The sequence below is a fragment of the Myiozetetes cayanensis genome, unplaced genomic scaffold (genome assembly GCF_022539395.1).
Source record: "Myiozetetes cayanensis isolate MyiCay16 unplaced genomic scaffold, myiCay2020 scf9, whole genome shotgun sequence".
NCBI classification, from domain to species: Eukaryota; Metazoa; Chordata; class Aves; order Passeriformes; family Tyrannidae; genus Myiozetetes; species Myiozetetes cayanensis.
Window position 1 is genome coordinate 15,768,356 of NW_026088185.1, and position 18,871 is coordinate 15,787,226.

Genomic DNA, 18,871 nt, shown 5'->3' on the forward strand with positions numbered 1-18,871 from the left:
GAACACAGGAATGCTCCTCTGATTGGAGCAAATGGTCAGTAACAATGGTTAATAACTTGGGAGGCTTGATTTTATGGACAAAGCAGATCTATTTGCTCTAGATAGGGCAGCCAGGCACCAGCTAAAATCAAAGCTCTACTGCTGTTCAAACGTGCCTCTTGACTTTGCCACCTTCACTGCTTAGGAAGAAAAACACTCCTAACAGTTGCCAAACCTGGGCAAGCTCTAGGGGAATACCAGACACTGCTGCCATTTAAAGCAAGAGAACTAATCCATATTTGAGGATGGCTGTTTTAGAGCATAGCCATTAAGAAGAAAACACACAGCCTTGGCCTGCAGAGTCTTTCAGCACTGATACACAGTAGTTCTAATACACAGGCAGGTCTGATGGCAAAGCACAGAGAACCTAAAGAGCTGCTGCGTTCCCCCTGCCACTAATTAGGCTATCAAATGTCTGACTGACAAAGAAAATGTTCTCTCTAGCTGCAATATAGATACTATAATTACAAATTGGCTATAAAACAGACACCTCAGCAAACCCTTGCCCTGAACTTCAATTTGTTCCTTAATTTGTTCACTAATGTGAGAGCCAAAGGCAAACAGCATCCTTACAGCCTTCACAGGGGCTGTTGCATTTGTACTACCCATCTGTCTAAAACATAATACAAGGATACCATTACCAAGACAAAAAGTGCAACAACAAAAAACCTGCAGACACCTTTTTTGAATTTCACCAGGCAAAGAATCAGGTTAAAGGAACTCAGACTGTGACAACCTGCATTCCATCTAAACCAGTATTCATATCATGGAAACAGTGAATGCTGTACTCGCATTGAAACACCCAAAATCATTAAGGCAAAAAATTCCACATCACTCATGTATGGAAAAGCTTCATATTGCAGCTATAACTTTTATTATTATTACTGAGGTACAGATTATGTTCCCAAACCTGAGAGTGGCTAGAGACATTGACAAGTCTAAAGCATCACAATGCTGACCTTACATGCTGACAATTTTCCACATGGAGACCACTTATTTCTTGATCAAAACATTGAGTTTTAAAACTGTTAAAAGTGCAGCTGAAAAGATGGGCTGAACCAAAGTTTTCTGACTTGGCAGTCCCAAAGCTGGAAAGATGATCCTGTAAGAAAACGTGTTGCAATAATTCAAGACCGCTTTGTGTTCATCACAGCACTAAAAAAAGGCGATGGCAACGCATTTTAGATTGTAAGTCATTTGACAATATACACTTTATTCTGATACAAAATTGAAATATTTTAAACGAATTTCAATCCATTATGGACTATACTGAAATTTTTCATTTCCATGCTATTTTAACTTGTTTAACCACAAGTTCTGAGATTTCAGCACACTAGCACCATTACTCTTGAAGTCTTTGCCAGTTATTATACCATTTTATTCTGTTTCCAATCTTGCGATATTATCTTCTACATGAAGGCCATTTTTCTTCTACGGAGGTACTTGGATTACTTTAGTTGAGGAAAAAGCTAACAGATAGAGATGGCAACCTGTAGCACCCACAGCAGAAAAAGAATCATCCATCAGATATCTGAATTTCAGTAACACTCAAGATCTTACATGCTCCACACAATTTAAGATACAGACACTTGTCAGAGACCACAGACTCATTTTTAAGATAACATTCCACCCCAGTGCAGACAGCATATGAAAACGTTAATGTCTTAAACACAGGAATCAAAGACAGCACATCAGTACATCACACAGTCAACGCCTGAAAGACTAGGAGTTATAAATATTAAAAGGATATAAAAGATGCTGTGTTCAATTTCCATGTTATGTAACAACATACTTATCACATCTGCATCAATATGTGCTCCTTTTGGGGAAACCCTCTTTACTACCTGAAAGTACCATTTTTGTTTTCAAATAAACTTCTGTACCACTGCAGCTTAGGGACCAACCAATGCTGTGTTAACTTTGCATCTTTAGATCTCTATTTACAGCTGCTATTTTCAACACCAGGCAGTAAGGAAAAAAGGTGGCCATAAAACAAATGCTCTTAACTCTTTGAACTGCCTCTTAGACAAAGCTACACTTGACCAAGTACTCCCTTTAAGAATGTGTTTATCTTTGACGAAGTTATTTCTGAACAAATTAGGGTATGAATAATTGAACTTCAGCAATTTAGTCAAATAAGAGTGTTATGAATCAGAGTGTAAAAATAATTCTAACAGTGAACATCTAGTTCTTTATGTGGTACCAAAAGACCTGTCCAGGGCACAGAACCAGTCTGCAGCAATGTGGAATCCCCTCATGTTAAGAAAACGTAGACTTTTGCTGTATACATAGGATAGGAGTAGAATGCAAACTAGAAAGTTTTTGTTAAAAATCACTTTTGTTAAAATATTTCAAGATTTCACTGTTAAAAAGCACAACAGCATTTGCCCTTACCTGAGTAATTGTGAGACACGGATGCTGTACCCTGTTACCTGTTGCTACACAAATGCCTGGGGGAAGCTCTGCCAGGCATGTTTTTAATTTCAGGTGTAAGCAAGCAAGCTTGTCACCTCTGCAACAAGCTGTCTGGCACAACGCACTAAGGCTACTGTGACTCTACTGCTGCAGTTTCAGATTTTGGCCCAACCTTGGCTAAGCAAAAACTTTTGACAATGTTCTTTTAAAAAATATAGTCATTGAGAGATTTTCCATGAAGTAGCTCCTGATTTTATGAAAATCTCTGTAAATTACTTCCAAATTAACTTTTAATTTTACATTACAAAGTCATGAACTGCTTTCTGGAAGTTTACAGATGTCAGTCAAGTTTAAATACTTGAACCAGTTTGTGAATGTGCCTCAGCCTCTGGTAAACTGAAATGCAGGTTCCACTTGACTATTTTCAGAATAACTGAAGTAGAACCAAGACTAAAATAGACTTCATAAAACTGATGCACAGGCTCAGAAATGTTTAAAAAGATGCTGGACTACGATATGAAAGGACCTTTAACTATCAAAGATGCAGAAAAGGAAATGCTTCAAGAGTTAAGAACCAATGCGCATAAAATCCAGTTCTGTGAGTTTTCAACTGTACAAACACTGTTGGGGTTTCAGGGTATCATGTGCCGGTGTTGGCCTCCACTCACATACCGTGCCTGAAAGCACACAAAATCTAAAAGGGAGCTCTTTGATTTACCCAGGTAACACAACCCCACCTGGTAAGTCAAGCTCCACTCGCTAGGAGGGAAGTCCCAGCTCCTGAAGGGTGCAGAATGAGTGCAGCAGGTCACACACTGCTGAGAACTGAAGAACTGCTTCAGCATTGCCGCCTTTCTGGGCTTCTGTGGGGCTCTTTCCATTACATGGCACTGAATGCCTTCCCCCACCCCCAACCCCAGCACAGCCCCTGCAGTAACCAGAGTGCGTATTTCAAAACATTTACAGTTTGTTTTGTTGATCTGGAACACACAGCAACTTTGTATCTGCCAGGAGAAGAAGATTCTTGGATAGGAACTGGATGACATATACTGGAACACTTGCTCCTTATTACTTATGGCTTTCCCTGATATTAAAAGGCTGGAAAAGGAAAGCCCTAGAAGGAAAGAAGGGTTAAACAGATGTTTTACTATACACTACATATCTTACCCAGTCAGAAACCTTCAACTGAAGAGGATGTGCAAGACATTCCCCATTTTGTCAAGCAGCAGCTTCTCATTCAACCTGAAAATTAAAGAAATTACTCTTACCTTGTTTAAAAATCTCCCACTACTCTTTATAATTCATGAAAAATTTTAAAGGCAAACCTTACCTATGCTCATTGCCCTTCCTTTCAGGTCTAAATGCTAGACCTATTGATTTTGAGTCAACTCAAGTAGCTATCACTCAAGGAGGTTCCAAAAGGTGAAGAACTCTTGCTAGACTTTCTTCGATATTTCAGCTGTGATAAGCAGATTAACTAGCCTTGGGAAAGCTGCTCACTATCAGCACAGTATCTTATGCCTTCACTTTTCTGGAAGTTGAAGCTGTTGCTCCTGCTGCCTTGTCATTCTTTTATTAGGCTGACTTCTCCATACTCAATAGGCTGCTGAAGTCCTGTCTTACGAGTCTCCTTAGCAATGTATGGATCAAAGAAGTACATCCTAGGTTCTGAAAAGCTGGTGAATCACTGTCCTCAGGGCTTACACTTTTCCACATCACAAACAACAGCTAAGCTACCCCACCCACCTACAAAGCGGTCACTTACATCCATCTCTTAAAAGGTTGCATACAGATCTTGTTCATAAAGTTTATTATGACACTATTTTTCAAAGTTAACATTGTTGTCACAGTACAGCTACAAGAGGCCCTGTTAAAAAGAACACTGTCAATACATTCTAAAAAAATTTAGAAATACCAGATCAATTGTCAGAAGGGACATCAACCCCATCCTCCAGTTGTCCCTGCAATCAGTTGCAAGCCCCAGGTGCAAGTCTACACATCTTCTAGAGCACAGTAACGTACAAAGCAAGTTGGTAGGTGTCTCACTCCCTAGTGAGCTGTGGTTTAGTTTCCCATGTTTTCAAACTCCAAATGGGTTGTTTAAAAAATGCCTTTATTGAAGCACAGCCTCCCCCCCACCCCAAGCCCAAATGAATATGTACAACAGAAGCGTTCACTAAACCATCAATTCTTGCTTTAACTTTTGAAATCTTTGAAAACTCCACAGAAAATAAGCAGCAAACTTTGAAATCCATTTAGGAGGCTACCATCTTGACACTGGTTCCTTGTTTTAGTGTACTGCAGTCTAAATACACTCCAATAACAGTGTTTAAATAACATGTTTAATTTTTTTCAAACAACACACTCATTTTTCTACCACTTTTTAAAAATTATAATTCATTATTAATATGACTGATTATGCCTTGAGTCATTTCATACATCTTTGCAGATTCATTCCTATACTGGAATTGCATTTACCTTATACTGCACATTGACCCAGAAGTGAAACAGGTGTGAGTAATTCCAATACATATTGCCAAGTGTCTGAGTATTTCTTTTATTGACTGGGTCCCTACTCTTCTGAGTCTGAATTGACAGCAAGCACTGGCCTGGCAATAATCAAGAGAATTCACATCAGATGAGGACAGGACAGACTGCAGTGCCTTAATTTGGAGGTTAGAAGTGAGAATGAAGTACCATTTCTAGCCATATGCGCTGGTAACATTTGCTACTCCAGTGCACCGAATCCAGTTGTAGCACACTATCCCTCTACCTGGGGGAACTTGAGACCATACCATTCTACATTGTGGGAAGTGTTTCTAGTCGGAAGAATTCAACTAGATGGTGTTTTGTTTTGGAGCTCTTAGTTGAGCGCAGACATCTGCAATGGAAACAGCTTACAAACTATACTACTTCAGAGCCCACCGGGAATGGGCTTTTGGAACGCATTACCTGGGACTGTCAGTGATTACACCTGCGCTACCCTTGGCTCCCAGTCAGAAGAATGTGTCCAGAAAATTGCCTAGGGTGCATGCAAGAAAGTATACAGCCATTAAATTATTGAGGAACATACCTATTACTCTCACTATGACACCTCATTTAATTGAAACAGTGCAGTCTGGTGTGAGGGAGAAGGAAATGGGGACAAAGGAAGGGGATGAAAATTCCAAGCCACCCTCCCCAAAGTATAGTTTTATTGAAACAGATTCATTGTATATCCCAAGGAAACAGGCACTTGATTCCCCCCACCTTAACTTCTCGGGAATTACAATAAATATAAAGGTAAAAAGCAAGTTTCTTTTTCTCTTAACCCAAGACTTAAACAACTTCAGTTATCCCTTATGCATCTCAAATGAGACGGGAGACAGCTTTCACGTGTCTAAAGTTGGTCTTGTTAAAATATTTATCATGCCTTATTTTCTTGAAGCGCTAGTACTAATACAGAACTACAAATTAAAAAAATATGCACAAACCAAAAAGTAATTTTAAATTTTCATTAAGGTAAAGCTTAGTTCTATGATTCACAAACACTAATTTGAGTAACTCAATCCTAGTTATACATCTAAACAAACTATAATGCAACATACAGATGTTTTCCCTCTGTATGCCTATGTAAGTCATGTCAATGACAGTTACGTATATACACTGAGACTAGACCCTTTAAGACTGCAAATCAATAGGTGTTTCTATTGTTAACTTTAAATTAATACAAAATAGTATTGAGAAATGCATTAATCTTCTCTATTAACTAACAAGGAAACACCCTAAACTACATTTTATTTCTGTTATAGTTCTCTGTACTAAATGTGGAAAAACTGAACTACACAAATATTGAAAAGTTAAAAAATCATTGATTTGTTTATTCCTGGTACCACTACCACAATTTACAGGGCAATATACCTGATGTAATGGGAAAATAAAAAGAAAAAAGAAAGACAAAGCTACAACAGAGAAAGACCTCAGGAATGTACATCTAATCGACACTACATTGCATTAATCAATAGCTGCACTTTTTGCAAACTGTGGCTATGACAGTCCTGATCAAGAAGGGTTTCCTGTTTAAGCTGCAGTAACTTTTCTGACTATGGATCATCGTTCCTTCTGTGGCAGATTTTACAGTTCCTCTAATTCATTTGGGACGACTGTCTCAAAGTAACCTGCAGCTTTCCTGACAACTCCTCGCTCTCTCTCCTGCTAAGAACTGTAGCCTGTTGAATACAGGATAAGAAAATTATTACTCTCAGTGAACAGTTGCACATTATTAATCATCATTATAAATATGCATTACACCTACCCTTTTTCTGGTAGCATTTTTAGAATCTTCTACCACCATAGCCCCCGCTTCCACTTCCAGATCCATAACCACCTACAAAAATAGGATGTATATTGAAATACAAGAGTAAAAAGGGGTATTAACTCAAACCCAACATTTTCTCTACAAAATCATGCTTACCACCATAGGGACTGCCTGAACTTCTGCCACCAAAGCTGCCACCACCTTTCATGGGACCATAGTTAGACTGCTGTTGTCCACTGTAATTGCCAAAATCATTGTAGTTTCCACTTCCACCATAATTACCTGAAACAAACACAAATTTACAAAGTCATGTTTGATCAACACTTAGGGCATGAAGCTTGCCAAATTCTGATATTCAGTGTAAAAGGAATAGTTTAAAACTATTTAAAATGAAGTTCAAGCATTTGGTACGCTACCTTTATGCAAAATGTATTTTGGAAAATTTATCTATTTGAGTAGGCAAATTGATGTTAACACAATTTAAGACCCTAAAGTAGGAAAAGCATGAGTTTCACCATCACTCTTCCACTGCCCAACACTCTGTATGTATAACAATAATGTTAATTACATACTAATTATTTGCTCCAAAAAGTGATAGAAGTGTAACAGGCATGCTGCAAATGTACATCAAAAAGTATAATAAAGTATACAGCAGCTTTTGCAGCTTGACTCCCCAAATTTGAGACTTATAGTCACAGCCCTTGGAAAGGAGGACATGATATACATGATGTGAACTGATGTCTGAGGAAAACAGCATATTTAAAATGATCAACATCTTTAATATTCTACCTCCACACACAAGAGTTATAGCTGAAACTTTATGAAAAATACATCCCAGGCAACATAATGTTATAATGTACCAAAGCTGATCCACACAGAAAAATACTTTTCTTATGTAACATGGTATTTTATGTTAAAATCTACTTGTACAAATCATTTCATATTTATTCCAGTATCATATTTCAGGCATTGTAAAATGAGGCCTGACTAAAAAATATGGATGTCTAATTAAAGATGGCATCTTACCACCACCAAAATTTCCTCCTTCATTGTAGCCATCATATCCTCCTCCGCCACCTCCATATCCACCACCTGGGTTTCCATATCCTGGTCCTCCACCACCGCCATAACCTCCTCTGCTGCCATAGCCAGGACCACCTCCATAGTTGCCACCTTTGAATAAAAAAGTCAAACTAAGCTCACCAAAGCCAAATACTGGTAAGGAAAGGTCCATTTAACAAAAAACCCCAAACCAACAGCATTGCTCAATAAAAATCTCCTACAGCATCGTCCCTGTATTATACTCATTGTGGTTGCAAAATTTATCTAAGCTATTTAATGGAAAAAAGGTCCATGTTTATAAAACCAGGACCCAAGTAATCATATACTACTTCCCTTGTCACTTTTTTACTTTTGATAATTGTCCTTTTTGGTAATGTACACATTTCTCTTCAGATGCATTCTGGATACTCATCCAAACTTCATCATGAAAAAGATACTACTGAGCCATGAAAAGTCTTTCAGCTGACTGAAAACATTTCTGGTATGATAGCTGCCCATTGCTTTGTTCAGTTTTCGTCATCTCAACTGACAGTAGAATCTTCATTTAGTTCTCAATAATCTTTAAAAGCTGTCTCATGACCTCACGATATGAGATTATTTACAGGGTAAACACAAAGCAGTATTTTTTTTCCCATCCATTATTTTGTGGGGAAAACAAAAAAACCACTAATTCTTCACAGGTCTACAATGCAGACATTTAACTTCCATTATCACTATTATCACATTATCAACAAAGTAGCCTTTGTTCCGAAGGTGAACGCAAGACTTACAGCTCGTTTTAACAGTGTGGGGAAAAAGAAAGTGAACTATTCACTTACCATCACCAAATCCATTGTATCCGTCACCACCCCCAAAGCTTCCTCTGCTCCCACCACCGCCACCACCACCCCCATAGCCTCCTAGAACACAAAACAGATGAGAATGTTTTCCTGAACACACATGTTAAAATGTTTAAGCCAACTGACACAGGAAATAAATAATAATAATAAAAAAGCCACACCAGAAATCACACTGTATATAAATATTCCCATCATTTACCTCTCCCACCAAAGTTTCCTCCTCGGCCAAAGTTCCCTCCACCGCCTCCAAAGTTTCCACGGCCCATGAAGTTGCCGGAGCCACCCCCACGACCTACAAAATATTTCACTTGAATTACATTAATTGAAAGCCCGTTACATAAAATAACTATGCACAACTACAACTCACCTCTCTGAGAGCTAGCAGTCTGCATCTCTTGTTTTGAGAGTGCTTTTTTCACTTCACAGTTATGTCCATTTATAGTATGGTATTTCTGAACTACAGAAAATCGTGAAATAGGAAAGTTAGAAAATCGCATCACCATAATATGCTGTAAAACTCACTGACAGCTATTGTAAAGCATGAGCAGACTTTTTAAAGGAAAATGAAACTGACCCCACTCTTACAACAGTAAAACCACTGACTATGCATACACCTCATCACACACTGCTGAAGTCTTACATTAGCACTTTTATCCCATAAAAGTAGTATTCTCACTAAAGAGTTACATACCAACAATTTTATCAACTGTATCATGATCATCAAAAGTTACAAAAGCGAAGCCTCTTTTCTTTCCACTCTGCCTGTCTTCCATGACTTCTATGGTTTCAATCTTGCCATATTTTTCAAAGTACTCCCTTAAATTATATTCCTCTGTATCTTCTTTAATTCCACCAACAAATATTTTCTTTACTGTGAGATGTGCCCCAGGCTTTACAGAATCCTGAAACGCCAAAAATGACATTCAGTGTTTTACATGATTAGGTAAACATCAGGAAAAAAGGTTAACTGAAACACTAACTCACCTCCCTTGAAACTGCTCTCTTTGGTTCAACCACGCGCCCATCAACCTTATGTGGTCGAGCACTCATGGCAGCATCCACCTCCTCCACACAAGAGTAAGTCACAAAGCCAAAGCCTCTGGAACGTTTTGTTTGGGGGTCTCTCATCACCTGCAAGAACACAGGAGGTATCTGCACCTCTGTCCTAGATTAAGTACCTATACCCTTTCAAAACCACCATTATTAGACACTTTACCACACAGTCCGTGAGTGTGCCCCATTTTTCAAAGTGCTCTCTCAAGCTATCATCTGTTGTTTCAAAGCTGAGACCTCCAATGAACAGCTTTCTCAACTGCTCTGGCTCCTTCGGCTCATGGCCCTACAAAATCAAAAATTGAAAACATATTTTGAATACAAATGATAGAATTAAAATTTCACAGAATTACTAAAAAGTATCTGTACACATTATACCTACAAATAGGTGGAATACATTTACGTAAAAACAGTGATTTCTAATGGGTATAGACAGCAGCATAGTAAACAATTAATGAGGTGTAATTTTAATTAAAACACTAACTAACTAACAACTTAAAAAGAGTGCTCAAATTCAAACAGTAACAGGATTTCAATACACTAAATAATTTGGTTGCTCCCCATCCCCCAAAGTGCATTCATTCTATGCCTATCTTTGGGTTGCAGATTGCTTTGTAGGGACTAGGGATGAAGCACTGCTGGATGAAGTTGTAACACTTCATGAAGCATAACCACAAAGAACTATAAAAAATTTAAGGATACAGTATTGAAGAAAAAAGGGTTGTTGTTAAAACTGAGTGTCTACTTTTTGGGGATATCCATTCTGAAGTTATTTTATTATTTTTTGAAACTATTTATTGTTTTTATGCATTTTGAAGAAATGTATCAGTTCATAATTCCTTAAAATTTTAAATTTTATACTTGGATAATTTTCTAATTGGAGTACATGTAAGCAAGAAATTAGAAGTACTTAAGTGGGTTTCAGTGTTATGAGAAGTAACTCTCAAATGGGAAGCAACATGGACTTACATCTTACAGACAAAACAGTATCTTGAATAACTTATTAATGACTAATAGGGGTTACAACTACTGAAATTAGATTGGTAACTTAAAAACCATTACAGAACAAATGAGTTTAATTGAAGCTTTTAACAACATTGCCTATATATGACCAGTCACATTTTAAAATGAAGTTTCAGAGCCCAGTTTCCTATAGAACAATTAAAGTGGGTTTGCAAGTACAATTGCGTTTCTGCTTTCAGTGCTGCCATTCTTTTAGAGAGCAGGGAATTTCCCCATACCTTTGACAGGAATTTATGAAAAATTATTTTAAAACTTCCTCCCGCTGTAAGGGAAGTCTTATCAAAAGGCAACCAGATTAAAACCTTGTTTTGCAATCATGAGCTTTTGTGCATATGAAATACTCCACAACAAGGTGCTGGTCAGTTACGCTTCTGTTCTGCAGCATGAATGTGCAACAGGCTTCACTGTTTCTGCTGCAGTGCGCTGAACCAGACTAGATGCAGCATTATTATGAGAACTGAACTACATAAAACTCAGACACAGACTTCTAGGTGTAGACATCTTGCTTCAAATCTGAGGTGCTTTAACCTCTGCCAAGGTGCCAGGGATAGCCAGGAAAGCGTACATCCCTTTGAGTGAGTTTTTCGATTAACACAGCACTTTAGCAAATTGTTGGTTTATAACATTCAGGTTGTACTACAGGAAACAACACCTGTGATTACAAAAAGCTAACTGAGAAGCAAATCCCTGCCCTCATACCTGCTAAACTTTGTGAGAAACAGCCCCAGCATTCTCAGTTAGTTTTCTATTTATGGCTTTGTTACTGCAGGAATATTATATAAATGATTAGCAATCACTGATCCTGTGACTACAAAGTCAAACTTCTTTTCTACTGTCTTTTCAGTGGTTTGAATTACAAAAGTTAAATAAATAAAAAAAAAAATCTCCCTTTTAACTACACGTGAACTTAAAATTTTATAGGGTAACACACTTACTGCATATAGAAACTGCTTTAGGCCAAGTGTTGTTTTCTGTTGTTTTTTTTTTTAAATCTACAGACAATATGTAATTTTTTTCTGCATGTTAAAGCTGGGGACAGAGTGTTTTAAAATCTCTTACATATATTAAAGGAAATTTATTTTGTGAAACAGCACAGTTTAGACTCCTCCAAAACAAAAAAGGAAAGGAAAAACTAGACAAACTTTTTACAGTTTTCTAACATCCCTCAAGGCTATGATGGTTTTCAGCTAAAAACTCAGACTGCTTTTACCTTAAAAGAATGACCACATAACTTTTCAGGTCACTCCTGAAAGGAAAAGTGAAGTCCTTCTCAGTTTACTGTTATTATGTGCACATGAACTGCTGTTCTCCTACAGGAGGAAAACCACCTGCTTTTACAGCTTCTCTCTTCCATTAGAGAGAAATTATCTTGAGGACACATCTATGTTATAGTACCTCTACACAGAAATAAAATGCAGCATTTTCTTAGGGAATGAGTTTTTTTCAGGTAGTTTGTTCTCTCAGTGCTGTTTTCTATGACTAGACGGTGTTTTCTCAGTCGTTCTGCTGGAGGTTACTCATAGCAGCAGTCTCTCCTGGACAGCAAATGCTGTGCAACACCTCTCTCCCTTCCTCCTTAGCGTTAACTACCCCAATGCTCCAACAAAATCAGCAGGCTGCCTCCTACTCAGCTGACACTGCAGGCCAGCACGCCATTTTGCAGTGCTCCTCTGGTCGGGGGCAGGGAATGCAGCCTGCCTTTAGCCGGCAAAAAAGCTTTGTTTCTCCCTCATCACTGTTTAAGGGGTCTCCAAGCACATTAACAGGCTCTGAGCAGGCAGAAAATTTTCTTTCCTGCCTCGACTATGGCCCTCCTCCCTCAAGCCAAGGCTCTGCGCAGCCCCGACCGCCTCCATTTTGTGAGCGGCCGCGTCTCCTCCGCCGTCAATATGGAGCCGGGGGCGGGGCGGCGCCGCCAGCTCCAGCGCCGCAGTGGCGCCATGGGCGGGGCCCGCCGGCCCGGCAGGAGGACACGGACAGGCCGGCGCTGAGGGGACTGCGCGGTCCCCTCTGCTCACCTCCTCCCGCCAGCAACATCGAAACACTGCTTCCTAGCTCCTACCTAAACCCCCAAACGCTCAGCACAACCTAACTGTATCTCTCATCAGAGGGGAAGTAAAGATGGCAGCTAGAATCCCCTGGGATTCCTGCAAAAAATCCTAATCTTTGCAGAAATCCCGACATCTTTTGGCAATGCTGCAGATACATACTGTCTCTATCCCGAGGTTGCTATCAACTGAAACTTCCTATGGCAGGAATTTTGAATAATCGACCTTTTGGAGCTGCAGTACTTCTCTCTAGAGGCACAGGATTCAGGTGGAGCCCTCCCAAGCATTACACCTCTACGACCAGCAACAGGTGTCCACAAAATGCCTGGCACCACACCTACATGCAGCTGTGGCTAAAGCTGAGACCACCCTCTCCCCCGGGCAGTACAATCCTAGACTGTCTTCTGAAACGAGAAAGCTGAAAGGCAACTGTGGCCTCAGCACCTTTCTCTGTGAAACAAGTTCTCTACAAACTCTACAGGTTTTAAAGTAATTCCAGGGCAAGCTACTTTTGTGAACTAAAAGAGCTTCTTTAGTATGCAGCTGAGCAACCCCAGATACATTCTATCCAAAGTCCAAATCAGTGAGAGTTTCAACATTCCTTCCAGAAGGACTTTACACACATACCCTACCAGACGCATGCAACTCTAACAAGGTTTGTTCTTAACTCAAGTGTATAGGCCCTCCCCATTGCAGTAGTATATAATTCCAGAAAAAAGTTGGTTTCAACTAGCTATTCAGGCATCCTGAAAAATGATGTTAGAAAGCAAGCAAATCCAAATGAACAAACAGAAAATGCCTCAGTTATTAACTATATAGGCATATTTAACACCCTTTTTGCCGATCTTAAAATTACCTTCTGAACGGTATCAAGAACTTCCCCCCCCCATTTCCACACCCTGCCCCAAAGTAACTAGCTCCCATCCTCCCAGAAACAGCCCCAACATCTTCTCTATACTACGCACCTTATTCAGTCTACGGTATTTCTGCTAGAAGCAAAAGAAAACAGTTATTTTTACTTAGTACAGCTCGCTTTCATTTGCAGTGACTATCAGGCAACCATTTTTTCATTAAAAAAAAAGAAAAAAAGAAAAAAGGAACCTGTCTTCATTCCCACTAAAACCAGGACTTTGAAGATACGAAGTAATCAAGTTCCTGCTGATACTCTGAGGATACATGAATTTCTTAATATTATTACACCTTGCTTTAATCAGAAACATTATATTTAATCGGTTTTGTCTTAACAGAAAACTAGAAAAGCAAAAGTTTCCCATTATGCTTAACACCCCACCCCTTAAAACTGTAAGCAATAAACTGCAATTTAAAGTTACTCTGCTAACACGGGGATGAAGAAGGTAGAAAAAAAAAAGCCATTTATTAATATATCAGATAGAAATGGGTAAGTTTTTTTTCCCCTCAAAACCTCTAAGTAAAAAAAAGCAATCCTCTCACCTGTGAGGATCGTCTTCCTTTCCTCTTGTAGTCTTCCACCTCTCTCTCTTCCTTAATAGCAGCCATTTTGGAAGGGTATTTTAACTCAGCCTTTCTTTTTAGATCTAGGAAACCTAGAAAACAGGTTGGATAAGTCAGTACTTACCCCAATTCCTGTGACACAGGGCCTTCTCTGCCTGAAATGCACAGGATGAAATAGGTGAAAGCAGGAAAAAAAAATCCAAGTATTTAAAAGGGTAAAAATCCTCAGCCTATTTTGCTGATGATTATGAAGAGCTGCAGAAGGAACATCTGCCATCCTAGTAAAGCTTGTTTTACAACTGATGGAATACCTAGGTACAATGCTAAAATCTGCAGAAAACCTGTATCTATTACTGTCTTACATAACTATCATGGATACAACTGATACAGGCAAGCAAATTCCACCTCCGATACCCAGACCCACTACATAAGTCCTACGTCTGGATTTTAAACCCCAAAACACTTAATATTTTTCAAATAATGCTTGTAAGAACTATCTGATGGCACCTTACTGTAATCAGCAATCCAGCATCGTAGAATACTAAAGGATGTCTTAAATGTTTTCTGTACTGAAAAGCATTTTCTACTATCAGCAGTGGAATTTACTGATTCTCCCTGGCAATATCAGGAAATTTCAACATCTGATCCTCAGCTATATGAAGCAATAGACATTTGCATTACTTCTGTTTCCAAATTATGTATTTAATTACTATACTATATAAAGTTATGTATGTATCATTACAAAAATTACATCTTTTACAAGAGAAGAGACGTGGATGAACCCATACCTACGCATTAAAAAAAAAGTTCCCCACAGCCTTTATTCTTTAAAATTTTTTGAGATCTCCAAGTTATTTGCCTTAGTATTAGTGTATTGGTATCTTTGGCCATCATCAGTACTTTGGATGTTTCCCGAAACTTTATTACAGCTGCCAAAATGCAATACTGTACATTTTGTAACATACTTCAGTTAAACTACTCTTGTGCTGTATTAAAATCACAGGTATTTACAAGATTAGGTGTGTGTCTGTGCGGGTTGTTTGTTTGGGTTGGGGTTTTTAAAGTTTTCTTCATGCAAATACTGCATAGGTAAAGGCAGGCAGGTCTCTATTAATGACCAATATGTGCTGTTATTCATAGTGGAAATTATTGTTTAATATAATTCCATGTTAAAATACAGCTTTACATTAAACTCAGCTGTGAAATCTTGAGTATGATGATTTAAGGCATTAACAATTTTAAAGATTTTATTAAGTAACATCGAAGTGTTTGTATTATCTTTAATTCCTTTCTACATAATATTAAACCTCCTCTTGAAATCCTTTAAATCAAACACCACTGTGACTTAGGATATTATGTGCTTTAACTGAGCTGTTCAGTTCTTGAAGTCATACAGGGCAGGTATGAAACAGACCATGAACAGTTCAAAGGCTTTTTATAAACTGACTGTATGGGAAAATAAAACTTTGCAAATTGTTAGGGAGGAAAGGGATAAACTTATTTAAATACTTTTAGTCAGTAATGGAAAGTATGCAATCCCTCTCTAATTTTGTCACCTGCTGTTTCCCCCAGTGAGGCTCAATGCTGGCCAACATAAAGCTCCTGGGCATGGTCTCTGCAGGCCATGACGGTCACAACAGCATTGTCTCCTTGCTAATGCCACACCATCAGCTCAGTTGGAATACAGCTATCATTAAATGCTAGTTAAACTAGCACTGAACAGTTATATACTGCAACTTCACTACAGAACTGAAAGTAGTCTCAGAGCAAACCTGTTAGCTTATAATGAGAAAAAAGTCACTAGGAGACATCTCACTACTCAAAGGAACTTACAATGCTGCTGTATCTCTTACAGGAGACAAGAAGCTAACAGAGGCAAAACAGACATTCCCAAGATGGAAGCTTCCCTGTCCAATCAGAGAATACTATGGACATGTATCAGTCTTTTCTGTAAACAGCTGAAGTTGGACCTAAAGTGCATATGCTTAGTATAGTGTACTAAACCTAAAAGTTAAAGCGGGAAAACTATTATTTTCAGCTTTAGGTGTGTTGGTAGTTTATTCCCAATGCCAACAGGAATGTCTACCTGGAAAAAACCCCACCAAGATAAAAGCTTAATATCTTATGTGATGGATTTTCAAGCTTTACGGAAGCATGTTCAAATGCTTTGAACACACCAACACCTCCAATTAAATCCTGAAGCTGCTAAAACAATTGCTTACATGGAAAAGTTATTTTTAGTTGTTTTGCTAAGGGATCCAATTTCTTCTCTGCTTTTAATGTAGGAACAGAAACTAGTGTGACCTGTTGGTTTCTGATCCTAATTTTATACGATTTCATCTTGCAATGAAGGGAATAAACACCACACAACAGAATCTGCATTATTTCTCTCATCACACTCTTAAAATACTTGGGAAAAAAACCTTAGGTTTCTAGGAAAAAAAAAGTAAAGGAGAATATAATGACTATTTCCCTCCAGGTAGGGCAGAATTGATTGTTCCAGTCTGTATTTGATCTCAGCTTCAATGAAGTTCAAGGTATCTGAACCAAGGTTTGTACAGGGCTGCCTCTTCGTGCTGCACACCAAGATCATGGCTGGATGCCACCGAAAGTCGTTTTGTGCACGTGTGATTGGGAGAGCGAAAAGAAGAGAGCTCTATACTTTGCTTTCTCCCACTTCTCCGGGCAGCAGAGGCTCGCTACAGGTGTTAACTCCCCCTGAGAAGGGGTGAGGAATATTAGGGAGGTGTAAAAGTCTGTTCCGAGGAAAGTGAGTGTGGAAAGACTATCCCTGGCGCACTACTCCGGGTAACTTACATGGGGGGAGGGGGGAGAGAGAACGCAGGGAGGGTAGAACAATGACACAGGCACGCGTGGGGCTCGCCTCTCCCTACTCCTGCCCGAATCCGCGCCCAGGTGTTTCGGTGTGCCCCGGACTGGTGCGGAGGGCTCTGCTGCCCACAGCCCTGCCCCGGGCCAGGGCCGCTCGGCTCTCGCCCACGCGCCGGAGCGCTGCAAAATGGCGGCCGCAGCGCGCGGGGCCGCGCGGCGGAAGCGCCGCTCCCCCGCTCCCTCCCTCTTCCTGCCCCCGCCATTGCGGAATAACGCGCCGCCTCGCAGGGGATAGGGGGTCTGGAGCGCGCCACGAACGCTACAAGGAGGCGGCGGCGGCCGCGAAACGGCGAGGGGCTCCGTGACGTGACCCCCACCCTCCCGCGCCCAGGGGCTCGAGCAGAGATCGAGCTGCTCCGGCTTCGCACGACGAGTCGCCTGGCCTAGCCTCCCCTAGCCTGGCCTCCCCTTCGACCCCCGCCTCGGCCGAGCCCGGCGAGGCCCGCTCCCCGTTACCTCCATTTTGTGCCCGGGCTCGCCTCGCGCCACGCCAATATGGAGCCGGGCGGGCAGGGGAGGAGGGCGCGGGGGCGTCACGTGGCGGGAAGGCGGGCTCGGGCCGCGCGCGCGCGCTCCGGCCGTTACCGCTTTTCTTCTCAGGGCCCACCGCCCCTTCCTCCACCCTGCCCGCGCGCCCCGCCGGAGAGGCGGAAAGGGCTGGGAGGGAGGGAACGTGGGGAGAAGGAAGATGGGGAGAGGGGTCAAGAAGCGAGAAAAGATAAGATATCACCGTGCCGGGCGTTCAGCGAAAGCGCCTTCTCGCTCCCGTCGGTCCCACGCCGGCCGCCGGCCCCGCGCACGAACCTCCGCCCGCCCGCTGTGGGGGTGGCGGCGCCGGCGCAGCCGCGACTGGCGCGCGGGGCTGCTCCGCCCCCCGGATGTGGCCCCGCCCCGCGGGCGGTGCGGCGCGCGCAGGGCGGTGTCCGCGCGCCTCAGGGCTCCGCGGGGAGGGTCGATCGAGTGCTTTGTGGGAAAGAGAAGGAAAGAGGCGGTGTGGGGTTCGCAGGGGAGCTCTGCAGGAGTATCAGGATGTGCCTCAGGCGCCCAGGACCTTCCAGGAGAAGTCGCTTTTCTCCACGTATTGTTTTTATCCTGGAGATGCTGCAAGGACGGAGCTAAAGATGGCTCTGCAGAGCCTGTTCGGCGCTCACCCTTTGAACTGGTGCTCCGGATGAATACCGAAACAAATGGAAGCAATACGTTTCACGAACTTTTCCATGCAGACACATTGCCTATCTCTTTTAATAGCGTTTTTCATTATAAACTAGCATAGAGAGCTCAAAAGAGGGTATTCTGCAAGAATTTTTTGTAGAATAAAGCACAGTTAAGCACATACATTAAAATGTTTTCCTTATCTGAAAGATGATGTCAGGAGAAGCAGCATTATAAAAACCTACCATTAAAGTCAACGTTTCTTTAGTCTTGGTTATCTCTATCCTCTCACAGTATCAGTAACTTATTTTAGTATGATGACCTAACCTAAGCAGGAGGAGTTGGCACTTAGCCATTTTAAAAATATCTTTATGCTATGTAAAGGAGTAAACCAGTTGATGTGGTTTTACTGAATCACTGAAAGTTTAGTATTAGCTGCTAATTTAATTTCTTTGTTTTACCCTGCAGTTTCTAAAAAAACCCCACCAAAACAAACCCCAACCCCCCAAAAAACCTGAGTTTCAGACTGGTATCTTTTATTTATGCAAAGGTTTAAAAACCTATTTGATTCACTATAG

General features: G+C 40.8%; 1 protein-coding gene across 8 annotated transcripts; it reads right to left on the bottom strand.

Annotated features, from left to right (window-relative positions):
• Positions 1 to 879: 879 nt before the first annotated feature.
• Positions 880 to 18,009, bottom strand: HNRNPA3 (heterogeneous nuclear ribonucleoprotein A3). Of its 8 annotated transcripts, XR_007632087.1 has the most exons (14): positions 17,872 to 18,009; positions 14,229 to 14,341; positions 13,742 to 13,765; positions 9,869 to 9,991; positions 9,637 to 9,783; positions 9,344 to 9,554; positions 9,020 to 9,109; positions 8,852 to 8,959; positions 8,632 to 8,712; positions 7,778 to 7,924; positions 6,908 to 7,033; positions 6,749 to 6,820; positions 3,622 to 3,696; positions 880 to 1,529 (listed from the first exon to the last, which is right to left on the bottom strand). XR_007632087.1 is itself a non-coding variant. In XM_050340245.1 (13 exons), exons 2-12 carry the CDS (start codon positions 14,292 to 14,294, stop codon positions 6,768 to 6,770), a joined length of 1,173 nt encoding a protein of 390 aa, XP_050196202.1. In that variant the 5' UTR covers positions 14,295 to 14,341; positions 17,872 to 18,009; the 3' UTR covers positions 4,248 to 6,662; positions 6,749 to 6,767. The 8 variants fall into 8 exon arrangements, 7 of the variants coding, with proteins under 7 accessions (XP_050196202.1, XP_050196204.1, XP_050196201.1 ...); XM_050340245.1 differs by lacking the exons at positions 880 to 1,529; positions 3,622 to 3,696 and adding an exon at positions 4,248 to 6,662 and having other exon boundaries at positions 13,742 to 13,762; XM_050340247.1 differs by lacking the exons at positions 880 to 1,529; positions 3,622 to 3,696 and adding an exon at positions 4,248 to 6,662 and having other exon boundaries at positions 8,852 to 8,944.
• Positions 18,010 to 18,871: the final 862 nt, after the last annotated feature.